This window comes from Rissa tridactyla, chromosome 2 (assembly GCF_028500815.1).
Source record: "Rissa tridactyla isolate bRisTri1 chromosome 2, bRisTri1.patW.cur.20221130, whole genome shotgun sequence".
Taxonomy (NCBI): Eukaryota; Metazoa; Chordata; class Aves; order Charadriiformes; family Laridae; genus Rissa; species Rissa tridactyla.
The window spans coordinates 161,581,217-161,600,856 of record NC_071467.1 but is presented as its reverse complement, the minus strand read 5'-3'; the positions used below and the strand labels follow the sequence as shown (position 1 = coordinate 161,600,856).

Sequence of the window (19,640 nt, the reverse complement as noted above, 5' to 3'; positions counted from 1 at the left end):
TAACCTTTTCCATTTTTCTGAACTGGAAACTTTCCTTTCCTTTGCACAGAAATGAGGAGAACTTCTACCCTGCAGCTCTACATATCCCAGTGTCTTTCTGCTCAGTGGTGGGATGTAGGTGTAGAAAGTACAAGATGGAAATAATTTAAATTAGAATAAGTTGGGGTTTTTTTGAGGAAGCGTGCCTTTTCTTTTTTCTTTTTGTTTTTTTTTTCCTTAACTTGACAAGTGGAGCTATTGTGAATGTTTGCTCTGTTAAGATTACCTGATGCGGAAGGGAGCAATGCAGAAACCTGAAAGATATTGATAAATGGGAAAAAGTGTAGAATGAAACAGCAGAAATGCTGAGAAGCTTGAAGAATTGACTTTGGAAGGAAGACATTGCAAAAATAGTCTAGAGGAATCTGTGTATTTCCTCACTTCTTGCTTACAGCAACTTTAGAACTAGGGTTAATGCTGTGTGCTTTGAGCAGTGTAGCGAGGCAGAGCATGGGCTTGCAGGAGACACAACGACTCATGATGTTATAGGAGGAAAAAATGGGGTGACATTTTTTCATCTTCCTAACGCTGTTACAAACTTAAGCTTTAAGGGACCACTGATCATTAGGGTTGCTACCAAGCTTCTTGGTGTCCCTGGAAAGCCAGGAGCTCTGAGGATGTTGCAGAGATTGAATTACTCTGGGTGTATGTAAATGTAACTGAGAGCTGGATTAGTGAACATTATTTCCTGGGCTGTGTTTAATATAAGGTCCATTTGCTGGTGATGGAGAAGAGCAGGCATTAGCCCACTCCACAGTCATGGTGTTTTGCTGTCTGGGCTCCGTGTCACGTCTAAAGATAACCACCAGTAGTCCCTACAAAATAATAATGTAATGTCTATTTGTTATTAACCCCTTCCTGGAAACAATTAAGGAATTCATCAGAGGAGTGTTTACTCTGATGCTACAGGTGTGTTGATGTCGATGCCAAGGAAGTTGTGATTCATAGTAGATGGAGGTAAACCTCCACTATTTTCCATCTTCTAACTGGCACAAGTGCTAGCTGCAGTGAGGTTACAGTAATGTGAGCTTCATCATAGCCCATACACAGCCAGGTGTGTGGGTTTGGGACAAATCTTTACCATTACTGGTGCTGGAACCACTTTGGCTGAAGACCATTTTGCCATCATCTCGCTGTACTTTGTAGGTAGACAAAACTCTCTAAGAAGGTAAGAAGCTGCTTGTGAGCACTCACTTTACATGATTATTGTAGTGAACCCAGCACCTGTAAAACTCGAGCCCTAGGAAGACAACAACATCATATGGATTCATCATACAATTATTTAATAGCAACAAAATCAACTTAACACAAGTAATGCTATGTCAGGAGCGTTGGAGATACGGAGTCTTAGTATGCATTTATAAGGCTCAGGCACAAATATGCATCTGTTTTGGAGAAGATAGCATCTGGTTATTAAAAAACATATTTCTGTTGAATTTTTGAGTGCTGAGTACTGACAAGAAATGTTTTGTATTATTGAAAAATAGATGAGTTTATTTGGCAACAATGGAGTAAATAATGTGTGACTGACCAGAGACTGGTATGAAACCAGTGTTATTCTGACCATTTTTCTAAATTCTTTTAATATGATCAAGTAATTATCTTACTCTGGAAATTCCTGTAGAAAAGTTCCTAAAAGACATTATATACACTATAACTGTGACATCAGCATTTTAGTAAAGCTGGTAGAAAAAAAAAAATTAGAAATTTCTTTGGAAAGATTATGCATAAAGATTATGTGCACACACACATGAGTGCAAACATCATTGTTGCAGCTTGATTTTACTTCAAAAATTAGGAAAAAAAATCTAATATGTAGATTTTCAGTTTTGTTTTCCACTTTAATTTTCGTATTTTGTTTGCAACTAAGATGTTGAAATTTTTCAGTGACAAAACTGACAAAACAAAACAAAAACTAATTGTAATCTTCCAAGGCAACAAAAAAGTCACCGTGTTTTCGGGTGGTATTGATCAGTTTGAGCAGTCTATGTTTCAGAGAGAATATCTGACTGTAAATGAAGAAGCCTTTTTATGTTCTTTGTCCATGTTAGAGTTAACTGATGGAAAGCTGAGACCATGGGCTAATATGATACTAAGGTGGTTTGTGCTTAAGAGCAAGAGTGATGACTGTTTGCTTCTTAAAGACCTCTGATTGCCCGGCATCTTGATCGAAATCCAAACCCACTTGCTTTGAATGACAAATTGATTGTTGTGCGCATTTTTGATAATAAGGCAATTTGTCTCCTTGGGTATAATACTCTAAACCCCCCTTCATTTATCAGTAGGGAATCAGCAATTCAGCACTTCCTCAGGCCGAGGTTTGGCACGGTAGTTGTGACACTCTGTTGCGCAGTTGCAGACTCCGCGGTGACGATATCTCCTCCCAGCATCATCTGTGAGGTGGTTCCTCAGCGTGCATTTCATAGCACTCTTTGGCACTTACTGTATTGCTTGTTTCAGAAATGTAAATGCTTAAGTCAACTGCAGACAACAGAATTTTTTCTGTTCTTGAGAATTTGAATTTCTTGTTGTCACGTGTGGTTGCCTTTTCCTCCTTACTTCTGTGCTCTGACTCTGTGCTTATCTTCTGATTTGGCTGGCCAGGAGGTGTTGGTTCGGTCTTCAGCTAGGACCGTGCTCCAGAGCTTCAGTCATCCCTCAAAGAAAGTGGCCAACACACAATGACAGTTCTATGGTCCTCCTGGTCTTAGCACTCGCAGTGTGAAAACTTACAATTCCCAGGGAGCAGAGCATGTTTGTGAAATTCAGGGTACCCCATGTGGTGACCATTTTGTAACAAGGTGCAGAACTTCTGTAGTTGTTTGCCTACCTCTTCTGTCATGGTTGTGCCATGTTTTCTCCATACCCCAGAGTCTGATGGGTTTGTGTCACCAACTCTATGTATCCCAAATAAGATACCATCTGTCCTGAGAAAAGCAGAAGTCTTTTGTGAGCAGAAGTAGAGGATGAAAGGAGATGGAAGACATGACATCCTTCCCCCTTCTGTGGTGATTGATCACAGATCTTTAACCATGTTGAATACCTGGGTGTTGCTGTCAGTCATGATGTTTCCGTAGAAAGCCCACATGTAAGGCAAAGCGGAAAAGCACACAGTCTGAGCAGGATATAGGCTCTGATAACTTGTGAACACCATCACGTGCCCTTGTAACCACAAGCTCATGGACAGTAATTCCCTCTTGGCATGCAACAGGGCAGGGCTTTTCCACTGCTCGCAGCTTACTGAGAAAGCCACAGCACATCTGTTCGGTGGCTTGTGCCATTGAGCATTCTTTGCATAGCCTGCCTGGGCAAGCTGTCACTCTTGATTTTTAAAACATTTCACAACAGAGAGTTAGCCTAGAATGGAGAACCTCTTCTGACCATCATCTGCAGAGGCCCCTCTGCTCGCAAACACATGCTGTGCAAGGCTGTCACCACCATGTCGTATGTCAACGGGGGAGCACGTCCTCTCTGCTGCAGCAAAGCACACTGATGTATCTACCCTCCGTCACTCAGCTGCTGACCTCTGTTTTGCATTTATTATGTTTCTAGATCAATGCTTTTATTCCTTCTTTCATGCCATCATTTAGGTTTTAGAGATGCTCCTTAGAACATCTCTTTTCTTCAGTCTCTCTCTGGAAAATTGGTTTTGCTTATGCCTTTGAGAAGATGTTGGCCTCCTGTTCCATTTCTCTGAATGTTAGACTTTGTTGGCTGGGGACAGAAGAGAGAGTGTGTACACAAAGGCTCTCATTAGCCTGGGGATGCTAATTTCCTTAAGCCTCATTGATAGTCAACCAGGGAATGATCCAGAGCACTTAAATTTAGCTTGCTCCTCTGAGTCTCCCTCGAGAAGTGTCTGTCTCTCTCCTTTACAGATTACTGTGTTGATAAATATTTGTATTTATGAATACTTCCTTGTTTGCTTGATCTTTATCAGGGTGCATTTTTCTGTTTATTTTGCTTTATACTGTATGTTTTCTATGCTGAGCAGAATCCACCAGACTGGGGGAGTGGGCTGCTTTGTTAGCATTATTACATTTTGACTTATAGCTGGTTGCATTTTTAACCTATGAGTCAGGAATTTCTATCACAAACTTCAATTAACACGTATCTCATCAGTGTAGAGTCTAAAAGTTCTGGGCAAGCTTATGGTTTGGTTTCACTACGTACTTCTATACTGAATTCAGTAACATTGCTCTCGGTTAAAACAGCCAGGGACATGGCTAGACGATGTTTCCTACAAACATTGCCCGTGGCCCCGCTGCCACTTTATTGAACTGGTCAGACTGGGAATACAACCAGCAAGTGCCTAAAGAGCTCTGAAAAAATATATTTGTTTTTCCAATTTGTAAAAGTTAAAATGAGCAAAACAAAGCAAAAGCATACCATTCATCTCTCAATTACTGTCCCAATTGAATATGCTGCTCGGTGGGTGATATTTGTGAATGTTATCGTTCCCAGGATGTACTTGTTAAAAAGCTATTTCTCTATTTCTGTTGCAGTGAACTATTTCATAAAAAATGGTACAGAAGATGTGTTACTGTGTGGCAATAGCACTGATGCTGGGTAAGTGCTTTAAAAGTATCTTCGCTTCTGGTTTGGTTTCGTTGCGCTTTTTTTTTTTTGCTATGTTTTCCTTCAGTTCTGTACACCTCACAGCAGCATGAAGTAGATATTCAAGTTCCTTGTGTCAGTCATAATAGGAGAGAAGATAACGACAATATTGTGCATAGTAATACAATTTTCTGAACTGCAGGGAAGAGAAGTTTGTGTGTGTCGCTTACTCAGGTCTAAAATCTTTAGGGGCTTTATTACAGTTCTTTTTCAATACTTTTAAATTTCTCAGTAAAATAAATAGTCAAAACTAAGTAACACTTTGGCTGAATGGAGAGTATTTTAAAGCAAATGAAAGAGGAATGGAAACAGAAAAGCTGGAGGGATTTAGACTGATGATGAAGTCTTGGCTTTTTGCAAAGGAAGATAAACAACTAAACAAACGCTAGTCCCCAAGATAACATGCTTCGGAGGTGGGAAGGTAGTCAGTTTTGAGTTATGATCTACATTTGTACATGACATGTTTATAGACTACGCGTGTTTCATTCTCTTATAGCATAAACAGTGAAGAGATACAGAATAATTCCTGTGGTATACAACTTACTCTGCATAAAGGACTTTACTCATATGCCTACCATCTGTAGATGCTAACGGTTCCTCCTGCGTCCAGCCCTCAGGATCTAAGCACATTGTCTGAGGGTGCGATTTTACTTGACAGGTTCTCATGATCTTGATGGGAATGGAAGAGTTCAGATGGGATGGAGAGAGATGGGATCTCGTGTGGGCAGAGACGATAAGCCATGCAAAGACTGTAGGCTGTTAGGAGTTGTAGGAAAAGGAAGAAAAGACCTTAGAGCGGTGGGATGGATGAGCTTTTGATTTAAATATATGAAAGTGTTTGAACCAGGGAGGTGGACAACCTAGGTCAAATGAGGGGAGGGGGTGAGATGATGTACTTATGGGAGGACATGTTTTGAGCTTGTAGAACTAAACGTGAAAGACTGAAAAAAAAAAAAGGGTTAAATTAAGAAGAACTTAATGTGAAAAGAGGCACATGTGTACAGGGAGAGAGCAGGAAGATGAGGGGAAGATAAAATCTAAACTTGCTTATGGGCAGAAGGACAAGAAAATCCATGGGGTCCTGGAGACAGATGCTTTATTTTCTGCTGCCACTGTCTATATCTGTATTTACAGAAAACAAAGGGAAAGCCGAAGTGTCAGCCTTCCCTCTGCGTGTCTTGTGTGTCTGATCTGTATTGCCAGTCTCATTTAGACTGTAAGCTCCTTGGGCAGAGGGCCATGCTTTCCTCTTTGTTTGTTCCACGGAAGGTACAATGTCAGCATTCATTAATTAAGTGCTTTGTTGATTGTAATACTTTGCATTTATCCAGGCACAGGCTGGCCTCCAAGACTACTGGGATGTTTCCTGGGAATCCCAGGATTTGGCAGTCTACCTACGCCGGTGGACTTTTGCCTTTGCTAGCCAATAGGCAACAGTATTGAGCAAAAAATGTTCAGCACAGCAAACAATATTTTACACATCATGAAATATTATCCGTTGTTCTCCCTGCTGACCTGAACTGTGGTGCTGGCAGGCTGCTGAGATCATGAGCAATGTCAAAAGGGTCGATTACATTATAGGTAGTTTGTGAGGCACAGTTTAGGGACGGCTGCTTTGGAATTGTCCAAATGGTGGCAAGTTAAATACCAACCAAATATCCATAGAGTATCTATATATTAGTAGCTTGTATGAATTTGAGGGTTGAGTTCTAGCAAGGCATATTAGCAAAACCACCCTTACTTCATTCCCTAAAAAGTCAATAAATTGCAGTGTGTCAGCAAAAAGCCATGACTGGAGAAAGCTTCCAGTGGAGGCACTATGCCCATGAGGGTCACAGCCTGCAACAGCCAGGGGAGAACTTCCAGCTCTTGTGTGAAAGAAGGGGAAAATACCACCTCCACACCTAGAGTCCTTCTGCTTGTTTTGATAAATACATCAAAACTATCAGTGCCGTTAAGGGAAACCCACTTTCCCTTTGTGCATCAGTTCGTTCTTCTTCAACCTCTTCCTATTTTAGTTAAATATTTAATAGCACTGGGTACGATTTAGTTTTAAATGTCTAAAAATGGGGAATAAATATTCCTACGTACACTGTTTTTTAGCTCAGCACTAGCAAATATTGTCTCATCTGCTATACTTCGCATAGAGTTCCTGCCAGCCATCCAGTTGCTTAAAGACATGAAGATAATTAGGAAGATGATCCTAAGGCCTCAGGGGACTTGCAAGGTCACATATTCCCACCTGTTAGGATAGAGAGACCGTCACTTACAGACTGACATATCTAACAGGGCGGGATTTATTTTCTCTTATTCTTCAACAGTCAAAACCAAGAGCAAGTACGTTCAATAGTAAAACACAAATCTGAATGCGTGGGACCTTTTGGGATGGGTTGCAACACAGGATCAGGGGACGTGAGTTAAGAGTGAGTGGATGCATCAGATTGTGGTTCTGCAGTCTATTAGAAATGAAATTAATGACAAGTGAGGATGATTAAGTTGGGAACCCATCAAGGCACCAGGAGGAGGGGTAGGGAAAGACAGTTGGCAAGTCTGTGTCTGAGCGTTCACAACATTTTTGGAGCATGCTCCCAATTTGGAGCTTAAATTTATCAGCCTCTGGGGTACACCGGGGTACCCAAAGGAAATGCAGGGAAGGGTGGTGTCATGTGTGCACTCCTGGAGGGATTTGTTGTTAGAGCGAGAGATATCTGTGTTGTGGCCGGGATATTAAATCTCGAGGGAATTGGCAAAGCTGTTTTAGTGCATTTTTAAAAGCACGTTAATGACACTCTGAGGTTTGGCTGGTTTCTGTTATCACAGAAGAGTAAAAAAAAAAATAAAAATCTAAATAAATCTACTATAGCAATTATTAGGTGATGAGACTCAGATGGTCTGATGTAAGGGTGTGCAGTGATAGAGACTGCAACCCGAGCTGGAGTAACAGGCCAAAATCAGCAGGGAAACGATCATCTGTGTATGCTATACCACAGACGACCTAATTATCTCTAAGGTGGGGGCTTTATTACATTACTAGGAGGGACTGTTTTCTGAACAAGCACCCAAACTGCCAATAAAACAGGAGGTAATGGACCTAGCTAATATTGATTCTAGTTCAGAAGGGATTTGAATAGATGTGTGTCAGTCAGCAGCAGCAAACCTATCTCTGGTACTTTAACTGGCAGCTGAAAGAAAAAGACATTTAGTTATGTTTTTAGGTATGCTCAAGCAACCTCAAGGAGATACTTTAAAAATCACATTGCAGAGACACGGCAGGAGTACTGGGGAGATGGCATATTTCTTGTTTGCACAAGGACTAACCTGTCTGAGGGGTTTCCCACGTGGTGCCTCAAGAACTTCCTGAAATTTGATTTTTCCTCATTTAATCAAATAGAACTTTTGTGTTGGTTATCATTTTGTTTATCCAACCGCATTTTTCCCCTTGATGTACTGCAAGAATTTGCTTTGTATTTACGAGGAACAGAGAGTCCAACAGAAACAAGAAGTAATGTTTGGAGTAGAAGGAAAATCAAATGATTGTGATCAAAGATGTTCTTTGGCTCAAAGTGAATGCTAGTGACGCGTGCTCGGTGTTTCACAACAAGCGCATTCAGAGCACTACGTTAATGGAAAAATCCTCTGCTCTGAGATGTGTGTCACAGATTGGTCAGACACTGGAAGCAGTGCTAACAGCAAGGTTTTTTTAACAAAAAAAAAATGTAGTGTATTTGCAGAATTATTCATGTTTCTGTATGCGTTTCAGGTTAGATTTGGTTGCTCTTTTGGATGTGGCTGCACTGGGATTTGTCCAAGTTGGTTCTCTTTGCAATTTCAGCTTCTTGTATTTGATTTTGTTAAAAATAAATTGAGAAAGCTCAGATAGATAGTCTGATTTTTCAAAGGGATTTCAAATTCTATAAATTTACTTTTCAATTTAATTCCCAGTGTAGTAGTTTATCCAATTTGAACACCTTGTTTTAGCCCTGAGGAAGGTCCAGTAAATATCCGATACGATGATCAAATTTTACCGGATCTTAGCTAGCAGCAGAAGTTGAAAACTGCTCTAGCCTTAGTGAAATCCAGTTTTAGCATCAAGTGGACTGTGCTTTGCGAGGGCTGCAGAAGAGCAGGTGATAGCAAGTAGCACCATGCACTGCCTATAATCAGGCATCACGGGCCTTTTGAAGCCACCTACCCTACTATATGAAAGAGGCCCTTGAGGGCAAAATTACCACGTACCCACAGGTGAGTATTTACAGTGATAGTGCCAAAGGGAAGACCTGTAGTTGGACACAATGCTTTAGGGTGCGCTCAGGAACCTACAGCAAGGACAAACCCTGTCGCTCTTTGCCTGGCCCCAGGCAATGGGACGTGGCCAACACCGGGCAAGAAGAGAGGGACCCTCCAAGGGCACTGCTGTCAGGAGGAGACGCACTGATCCTGATCCCACTTTCAGATCCAACGAGGCATCCTGCTGGAGCACACCAGCAGTGCCTCTACCAGGCATCGCCCTGCTGCGGTCATCAGACCATATCTCCCAGTGAGTGAGCTGTGGGAACCGTTTCATGTCAGGCCACACCAACCTGCTTCGTGTTGCCCATGCAAGTACGGTTTGCTCCTTCTCTGTCGTTATTAACCATTTATTTTGATGAGATGACCAATCACAGAATGGTTTGGGTTGGAAGGGACCTTAAAGATCACCTAGTCTCACCCCCCTGCCATGGGCAGGGACACCTCCCACTAGACCAGGCTGCTCAAAGCCCCATCCAGCCTGGCCTTGAACACCTCCAGGGATGGGGCAGCCACAGCTTCCCTGGGCAACCTGTGCCAGTGTCTCACCACCCACATAGTAAAGAATTTCTTCCTAATATCTAATCTAAATCTACCCTCTTTCATCTTAAAACCATTACCCCTCGTCCTATTACTACTACAGAGTCCCGTTCTTCCCCACAAAGACTTACAGGGGCTGCAGCAGTGTGGAATTATCTGTGCAAGAAAAAGGAAGACACATTTCAGGTCTAAAGCATTTCCACTTTTATCCTCTTGTAATTTCAGAGGGATATTTTTCTGCTGTGCTTAGACTGTTGTTTTTTCTTCCCCTTCTGCCTGAAGGTTTGGAAGAGCAATAGAAAGAACAAGGAAATTTGTCCATTAGGCGAAAGAGAAACAGACAAGATGCTATCAATGTACAAAGTAAACAAGCAGGAAAAAAAAAAGAGAAACTTATCTTTGTTTTTTTTTCACTTTTTCACTTGCAACTGCAACAGGGAGCTTGCTTTTCAGTAAACTGTGCGTGTTTTAAGTCAGCTGTGTCCCCTTCAGATCTCAAGGTCAGACTGCTTAATTTTTTTTTTCCCTTTTCACATGATATGTTCTGTATATTCAGCTCGTGGGCAGGCATAGTCTACGAGATCATCCTGACAAGGAAAGCACATTTGCATCATGTCTGTACTGATATTACCGAAAAGACTAGCGAACAGGAAGGAAAAGCAGCCAGTAAAGCTACTTCAGGATGCAACAGGAAAGCACCTTTGGCAACGGCATCCTAGTAACTGTTGCTATAGAAACTTTAGCTACCTTTATCCTCACTCTGACCTTGATTTTTCTTAACAGGATACATTAAAATAATGTACAGTGTGGGGTGAGATTCTATATGGTTTGGTAAATTCTGCTGTCAATGAGCTTATTACATATAAGGGATGAAGGAAGCACCATGTGGTGTAGTGCTCCACAAAGTTTTTGAGTGAGTCCTCTAAAGTATCACCAGAAAAAAACCAACTTTGTTTCCTTTTGTGTTGTGGTATTTTACTAAGGTAATTAATGCCAACATATAAAATTGCATCATATGCCTGCTCTCATAGTCACCGTGAGTACTGACAACAACATTTTTGTGGTAGGTTCTCCACTCCACCGTACTGTCAGCATACTCCTTGCGGCTTGCACAGCGATGCAGCACTTTGATCTCTCTGAGCTGTAATAACATTCCTTTGCCTTTATGCACCCTCCACGTGGTGATTTAAAGTCCCTTGCAAAGGCTTATCACTCCCCTCAAGGGCAGAGAAGAAACATGCACTGTACCGAGGAGCGGAGCTGCTATCAGATGCTTCCACCAATGCTACTTTGCACAGCCCAGAGCTGCAGCTCTCCCCCAGCCTTTCACAGGCGGAGAGGCTGGAAGAATATGTATGTCCCCCAGAAGAACATGTCAACAGCACGCTCTCCCACAGCTCTTTGTCCCCTGACTACAAGCAAACGTGCCCAGTAACACAACTCCAGCTGCGCTGGAAATTGGGGAACTGCAGCAGAGAATAATGCAACCAACCAGTTCTTCTATTCTGCTGCTGGCAGTCAGGACCACTGCAGCTCTGAGCTGCCTGAACTTAAATCTGTATTATTATTATTATTATTATTATTATTATTATTATTAATTACTACTACTTGTAGTCTTAATGTAAGGTGGCCCCCGATTCAGGCCATGTTGTGTTGGGTGTTGGACAAGTAGGGTGAGAAGAGCGCCCTTGGTTTGGAAGGTTTACATTTCAGAGGTGCAATCCATGGATGGGTTGGAGTAAAGATGCTGCTCAGGTGTCTAATTTGCATATCTGTACTCCTGGGAGGTGACAGGAATGGGCAAGGTCAGCAGGAACAACCTGTTGCAGGTGATCTCTAGACGAGCCAACTTTGACAGGCAGGTCGTGGTCTGGCAGCGTGTGTTTAACTCGCTGTGTGAGCAGGTCCATCCCAGGGGATGGGCTCCTGGGGACCTTTGGCATGTGCCGAGCGTGACTAGTGTGTTCATAACTCTCGCCAAATTCAATCTGATGGGGTGTAGCTGGCTGATGGATGAGAAAGGCTGGTGGAATGGGGAAGGGGATACGGTTCCCAAATGTGACTTCTTCAAATGTCACCAAAGTTAGGATATTTTGGAAAGAATGAAGTGTGTTTAAACTACCAGAGGTAGTAACCTAATTGCAACCCAGATTAGTAAGCAAAATTGCAAAATTAACTTACTTATTACCAACCTTCAGACTATGCAGCATACCTTAAATGAATTTAACTAGATTCCGACGTAAATCACAGTAGTAATTTAATGTAAATAATATAACAAAACAAGAAAGAGCAGAGGAAGGAGAGCAACCTGTGACTTTCAGGCAGACTGAGCACCCACTGATGGCAATGCCCAGCTTTGGCTGGGGTGCTGCTGCCTTTCAGCCCCTTTCTCCTACCTGCCCATTCGCCCTTATTACATACATTTTTTAAAAAAGCATTGCCCTGTTTCAGAATGGATAGTTTCATCTTGTCAGGTAGGAGCAAATGTTAGTCTAAGGATGTTTATCTGTTCCCGCCCCACCACTGCACAGCATGCACTCCTCCTTTGGCTGCTGATCTCCTCCCTCAAAGCCAAGACAATGAGTAAACCTGGAAAGCGCAGAGAAGAGCACTCAGGCCTGTGACCTAAAGGAGATATAAGCTTCTCCTTTGTGGCCTGAGGACTTTGTCATGAAGAGGCAGGTTGAGGAAGACTCTACTGTGAACATCAACAAGCCTTGGAGGCCATGGGTACCTCCTCTCCTTCCAGCTCTTACTGCCAGGCTTTGAAACCCCGCCGTGCTCACCAGGGTGGGTTTCCATTCCTCTGGAATTAGCCATGTGTCAAAGACGTCAGCTCTAAACAGTTCAGCTTGGTTTCTGCATTCTTGGGCTTAAGCTGTGACCCAAGCAGGAACACTAAGGGGCCCTTACCACAATATTGTTGGGGGTTTTTATTTTTTTGGCGTGTCTGTGTCATGCACTTTGTCTTCCATTATTGCTTCTTTCATAAGCAATTTGGCGTAGTGAATTTGTGTGTCTTTGCAACCTAATCCAAATGAAAGTGCAGCCTTACCTTACAGATGTGGTAGCCGACTTAGCTGTTTGCCGCTAACTCCTGGTAGCACACGGACGACGCTTTTTGTATTTTCAGGGTCTGAATGTTACAGTCCAACACGTGGTTGTATCACAAATCTTCTTTTATTGCACAACCCTATTGGCCACTACAGTCTGGATCAGCAGGTTACTTGGCTTGCCTAGATTAAACTCTTGAGCCAGAGCATTTTGTAATTATGCCCCTCAGCTACAACTCTCTGGCATTCCCAATCTGTGTTATTTAAAACAAAGCTGTTTCTTATATTCTTTAATTTCCTGTACCAATGCCAGCTTACAATGGTGATTACAGCCTGATGGATAGGAAGGTAGACTGATGCTTTTAACTTTTCTGAATCAATGACACTAATTTTACTGTGATCAATTGAACAGCATCCTGTGAGGCTCCTGTGGAGGATGTTATATTTATGTAGCTTGTTGTTGTTGCCCATCCCTGTGCATCAGAGGAGAGCGCAATCCTGTGAAACGCTTCCCTGAGGTAACAGAAACTGAAGAGTTTGCTAAAAAATCTGAAGGGGGAAGGCTTAATATTATACATCCAAAATGCTTCAGCAAAATCTCAAGACTCCTTAAAAAAAAATCTTCAGAGGAAATGGTGTCAGTTGCAGAATAATATTCTCATGTGAGAATCTCACACCTAAATTTCTGTAGAGTGCTTTTATGGGGAGCAGCATTTTGTTTTCTTCTCAGTGTTTTTAACACATTCCCACACCCCATGGGTTATCGCTTCTGCTGGCTATGAAAGAGGGTGAGCAAGAATAAGGAGCAGGATATTTTGTCTCAAGTGTCTAGCCTCCGTAAGAAGGATTTGAGCTAACATGAATAGCATTTTTGAGCTGGAGTGCATGCTTTCTGTGGTGATGACACCCCTTTTGAATACTCTTACACCTGAGGATAATGTTAGAGAACCGTGTACACTCACTGCGGAGTCAGACAGATCTTTTCACACCAGCAATCTATCGCTGAGTGGAAAAGGTTTTACAGACATAAAGACCGAATGAGACATGAAAAAATACTACCTGTATTTTAAACAGAAAATATAGGTCTGAGGTACCATTGCTCGCGTTCGCAGTCAGAGGAATTGCATCTCCATGTCCTAGGGCTTTCCAAGCAGTTGTGGTAAACTGCTTTCAGTAGTTGCTCAAAAGTTGTTTGCCATCAAAATGGACTTTCCCCAGGAAGCAGCATTGGTAGTGAAACTAAGAATGATTTCGTAGCCTCTAAACTCGTGGTGCCAAGAGGTTCCTATGAAAATACATCTAAGTGCAGTGCTCCTAATATCTTCTTTCTTTCAGACTCTCTTGTTCAAAATGGTGACGAGATCAAGAGGGAAGTCTTTCTCTCATATTGAAATCAACGGCAAAATTTCCATTTTGCCGAAGACTTTAGGCAACTTCTTCTAGATGAAACCTAATTTCCAACCAACTGCCCTGCCTAGGCTTAAGTTCACCATTAAAGTAAACACGATCAAGTTTCTCACAGCTGTATTCAGATGCTTTAGCCATTAGTAATAAAGTTAAAATATGAGTGATGAGACCAGCTCTGTGGACCCACTTGGGATTGGTCTTTCATGGAAGACCAAGGAAAGGCTGTCCACCTCTGGGCATGATCACTTAGTTTCCAGCCAAGCACAGTGTGTGAATGCAGTCATTTCCTCATGGCAAAAGGAATGAGCTTTACAAAAATTTTCATGTCCTGTCTGGACGCGATCTCTTAGTGCAAGAGAGCAGAAAGGGTTTCCTTCTGAGGAACCCAGAGGATCCATTTCTCAGAGCTCGTGAACAGTGTCGGCAGCACATCACGGGCACCGGAGGCTGCCTGCAGCAGCAGATCAGAGGCAGAAATCTCCTGTCTCTACGGCAGAGAGTGACAGCAGATGCTGCCTTTGGGAAAGAGGAGATTTAGTGAAAAGGCTGCCTCAAAAAAGGACACGGATATACAGGAGTGATCCAGTATGCATCTGCACATTTTAGACTAAAAACAAAAAGCAGGGATTTCTGCATTTTACTTTCTTCTAGCTCAGTAATGTTACTGTCATTTTTATTCAAATGTGGCTCTTACCAGGAAACAATAGGTAGTCAAAGTAGGAAAGATCTAGAAGGAGGCATTTCTAGGCTGGCAGGGAAAAAAAATTAGAAGTTTCTCTCTCTTTCTTTCTGTGTGATATATAGTTAATATTATCTAAATTCTCAACTTATATAAACTAATTTGGGTCTACGTAAGGTGACAGAATTATATTCTCACTTGTGTTACGTTTAATTCATTAAACATCAACTGTTCTTTTTCATTTTTTTATTGCTTTTTCTGAGAACTATTGCAAACAAGGATATGCACACATTTTTCTATGCTTCAGCACTCCTTTTTTCAGCATTCAAAGTGGACTTACTTAAAAATTTGTGCTTGACTAATGATATTAAATTAAGCTTCTTAAAGTGTTGTTGAATGTCTAATGTTGGTGGCTGACACCATAGATTTGTGAGCAATGCATTCTCGCTTCAACATGCAATACAGGCTTGCTATCCTGTGCTGCACAGATTTGATTTATATCAGTATAAAATTGAGATAAAAAAAAAATAAAATCCTTGATTTTTGTACTGAAACATACTCTGCTTTCTCAGGAGTCAATTTCTTTTTTTTTTTTGTGTGGCATTTTAAAAATTACTTTTCATTATTTTTATTACTGCTTTGCATTTCAATTTGAGGCAATATTCTGCTTTGATAAAAAATAGCAGTGGCTGAAAGACTCTATGGGTTTTTGCTGGGGGGAAAAAAGTTAATAGCTGTACGTATTTGGACACACTCTACATGACTGGCGAAGTGTCTAAAATGGCTGGCTATTACAATAATCATCCTATCTGAAGGCAGCTCAGAAAACCTTGATCCCTCCATCTGACAGGCAGAACACCAAGCTCACTGCCTGCCAGGACCAAGGGTATTGCTCTGTTACCAGAAACCTGCCTGGAAGTTGGTCTCTCTCAATGTCTCTGATTTCTGACAAAGGGCTTCCACAATCCCTCTTGTTCCAGCCATCCCTAGTTGCGTCAGCTAGAATTTGAAGCAAAACGTACCAGGTACATCTCAATCTGAAGCACAAGGAGAACAGAGAGAGCTGGCATTACTGCAAGTTCTGCTCCTCCATATAGTTAGATGTTTCCCACCTATTAAATTCCCAAACACTGTCGAGCTCCAGGACACTGGCAACATCCTTGACCTCATATTCTCTTCCTATGATACGTAGAGCAGTAAGCCTTTGCGTATTGCTCTATGTCTCCAGTTTCTGGTGGGGCATGTCTTGTGTTTGGAAAGCAGCTTGTGATATGCAAGAGGTATGTGGGGTCTTTTGACTGATCATATCACACCATTCTGGGAGAGAGGGAGGCTCACTGGCCCGGGATCTCTTCTACCTTGGGTTTCACCTGATGATGCAATTTGGTGCTTACATAGTACCGCTGCTGGCTGTAAAGCACAGAGCATTCTTTTTCTCTTCTGGCATATGGGGCTAGAAAATTATTGTAAAGAGGCTCAAACTTTAATGAGAGCCGGTGGAATTCATGCTGTCTGCATGCCATTTAATATATGGACCTGCAAGACACACAAGGAAAACTTCGCTGTGGCAGAAACAGAAAAAATGTCATGACCCCAGACTACGGCGGTGAGTGGAACAAAGGACTGGGTTTCTCAGATTAAAGATTCAGTCCCTGCAGAGGGTGAGTGCAAGGTCAGGCGTAGTAAGCCATCGGGAAGGTGCTCAGATGGCACACGCTGATGTCGTCCAGCCCAGTGTCAGACTATGTAACCTAGACTATGGAAAAGCAGGTTCACCATCACAGTATTACCCACAACCGTAATAGGAGACACCAAGTTTATGATTCCTAATTAGGAATAAGTGCCAAGAGAAATCACTTTTAAGCACTAAAGTCCTTCTTAGGCACCTAATTCCGATCTATTCCAAATATCTGAAAAGAATGCCCATTTGCCATTGCAGCTCGAGCTATGGTTACCATTTCCCAGTTTACCCTCTCAAAGGGAAAACAAGATCTTTGGTATTGTGATGTTATCATCCACCTGTTTCCTGTGTTTTCACCCGGTGAAGGAATTTACCATTGAGGATCTCTGCTCTTAACCAAGAGCATTCAATATTTTCACTCGGAAATCAGTTTCTCCATGCTGAAGCCATCTATGATGCATTTAATGTATTGTCTTACATGTCTTGCAGCACGTGCCCTGAGGGATACATATGTCTGAAGGCTGGGGAGAATCCTGACCATGGTTACACAAGCTTTGATACTTTTGGCTGGGCCTTTCTCTCTTTGTTCCGTCTTATGACTCAAGATTATTGGGAACGTCTCTATCAACAGGTATGAGATGGTTTTATTATTTTTAAAAATATAAAACAAACACATCATGTTGTGACAGTTAAATATCCATTGGGTAAGTTACCTGAATCTGGATGAAATTCACCACTTAGTAAAGGTCATCATGTCACCACTTCATGATTTTTTTTTCTGGCTGGTGTAACGTGAACTAATCTTTTGAGTCCAGCTCCAAAAAGGACAAGAGAAGCATCTGTGTACTTGGCGTATCTGGTTTTTCGAGGCATGATAATAAAGATAAATTCAGCCGATGGCAAGACTACCTGGTGCCTTTCAGTTTTCCCTGCTGCAAACCTGCAAACTTTTCCTCATGGACACCTGAGAGCCAGAGGCACAGTGGAGTCAGATGAACGTACAGTTGTGCGTGTGAGGTGGTCTGCTAGTAAATGCACGTTTTGGCATGCATTTTCTGAAATATATGCGACCTCTGAAGAACTACACATGATAGTTTGGTACGGAATTACATGCTCTGTCCATGAAGATGCTGAAGATTTACTTCTGCATCTCGAAATTGCCCAAACCGGAGCATGCTCGTAAGGAAATCAAAGGTGTTAGTGCTGACACATACTACTCTGAAGGTCCTGAGGTAGACCTTTTTAAAGGTACTGGGGATTTAATCTTCACGTGCAGCCAGTTATCCAATTTCATTTCCGGAAAACATAAAACAATTAAATTGAAGATTCTTTAAACAACTATATTCACTTACTTGGCACAGAGCTGCACGTACAACTCTGGAAGGCTGAAACTGTCATGGCAAATCCCTCCCTCTTATTATTTGACCTTACAATGTCACACAGTGGTTTCTATTACTAGCATCAAGTCATTGACCATGGGACACCCCTGTAATAGAAGCTCAGCCTGTTACTCTAAACTCCAGTTATGCCTATAAATCTGGTGGAGAACCAGACAACACAGTCAACAGTGCCCGAGGTTTGGTGGTTCTTATCCTGAGGCAGACGTCCAACTAACGCTCTGATGAGTTGCATCGTAAAAGTATCTTTTTCTTCCCACTGACTGTAAAGGACCCAGACTGTAGCCATCTGAAGGCATACAGTATGAATCCACTTCGAAAGTTTCTATGCACTGGACAAAAATAGATTGAGCTATGTGGGGGAAGCTTTCACTGCAGCTGATTGTAAGATTATCCGTTCTCAAAGAAAACCAGCAGAGATATATGGTAAAGAAACATTCTTCTTTTAAAAATGAATTCTACTGCAAGGCACATAATTTTTGAATAAGGTATAAAAAATTGTTGGTGAGAGGGTTATTTCCTTGCATGTGGTTGTCGTTTGTCATCAAAAGGACTCTGTTTGGGCTAGTAACAAAGGCTGAATTCAATTATATTGAATTTCTTAGATTTTGAAAATCTGTTTTCAAAAAAATTAATAATTTTTTTTCTTTTAAAGAACAGTGTAAACAAGTGTTAGTGATTTTACTTTTGTGCTTACAGACTCTCAGATCTGCTGGGAAGATCTACATGCTTTTTTTTATGCTGGTCATCTTTCTGGGCTCATTTTATCTGGTGAACCTGATTCTGGCTGTTGTGGCCATGGCGTATGAAGAGCAGAACCAAGCCACTATTGCTGAAACAGAGGAGAAGGAAAGAAAATTTTGGGAAGCCATGGAGATGTTAAAGAAAGAGCAGGAGGTCAGTAAACTATGTGACACGTCTAGCCTTGGGTAACTTGAACAGATGGTACCTTGAGATTCACATTCTCTTTATTTTACATTTATGTAATAATCAAAGTAAGGGTTTGCTTGAAAGCAGCTTAATGTTTATTGTCCTGGACAGTTATTACAATCCTTTCTAAAAGAAAAATGATGGCTCTTCCTGCTAGGATTGGGGCCATTTAGGGTTTACATATCCAGAGTTGTGCTGGTTTAACTGTACCACACGTGCCAGCAGAAGAAATTATATGGGTTGGCATGTAAGACATTTCAATGATGATATAACTACATCTGCATTTGAGCACAGAACAGCTATTTTGGTAGCTCAGCCATAGCTGAACATTCTTCCACCACCACTTCAGCTCATGTTCATTTTCTCACTGTCTCGTTCAAATTGCCGTGAATATCCAGCTGTCCAATAATGAAGACAAAGGTGTAGGATAACCTGTTTGCAGCAGATATAACTTCATTCCTGAACAAGTAAACAAGCAGATCTTGAGGTTAAGTTTTGCAAATTATACAAAGGATATGGATTTAATGTTATGTCATAAATTTAAACAAAACAGGGAGGCCAAATGTAGCCATATAGCCTTAATAGCACTAGTTAATTTGCCTGGGGTTTATGTGGGGTAGAAAGCCTTTATTAAACAGCTGAAGAGAACATTTTAGGAGCTGTGAACAAGAAGACAATAAGAAAATTAGTCTGAAATAACACGTAGCACTGCAGTTGAAAGAAATAAATCCTTGATACACAATATAAACTAATATACATAATTTTCTTTTGGGTACATCTGGCTTCAGGGTCTAATCCAAAGCCCATTTAAATCCTTGGAAAGAAAATAGAAAACACAATTCACCCTTGACAAAGTGCTAGTAGAGGCTTATACATCATTTAAGTCCTTTTAAAGATCCTCTTTGATGGTTTAAGTAATAGGTAAATGCAATTTAGTCCATGTACAGGCACTTTGAACAGAGTGACTTTCTGCCATAACCTAAGGGAACAAACTGAGTTCCAACTCGTAC

General features: G+C 41.6%; 1 protein-coding gene across 5 annotated transcripts in view; it reads left to right on the top strand.

The window, feature by feature from the left end:
• The window catches only part of LOC128905371 (sodium channel protein type 5 subunit alpha-like), a 222,076-nt gene that overhangs the window by 78,145 nt on the left and 124,291 nt on the right, over positions 1–19,640 (top strand). For all 5 annotated transcript variants that reach the window (XM_054191393.1, XM_054191392.1, XM_054191391.1 and 2 more), the window contains exons 8-10: positions 4,545–4,608; positions 16,793–16,934; positions 18,400–18,597. In XM_054191393.1, coding sequence (XP_054047368.1) covers positions 4,545–4,608; positions 16,793–16,934; positions 18,400–18,597 — 404 coding nt within the window. The remainder of the gene's footprint in view (positions 1–4,544; positions 4,609–16,792; positions 16,935–18,399; positions 18,598–19,640) is intronic.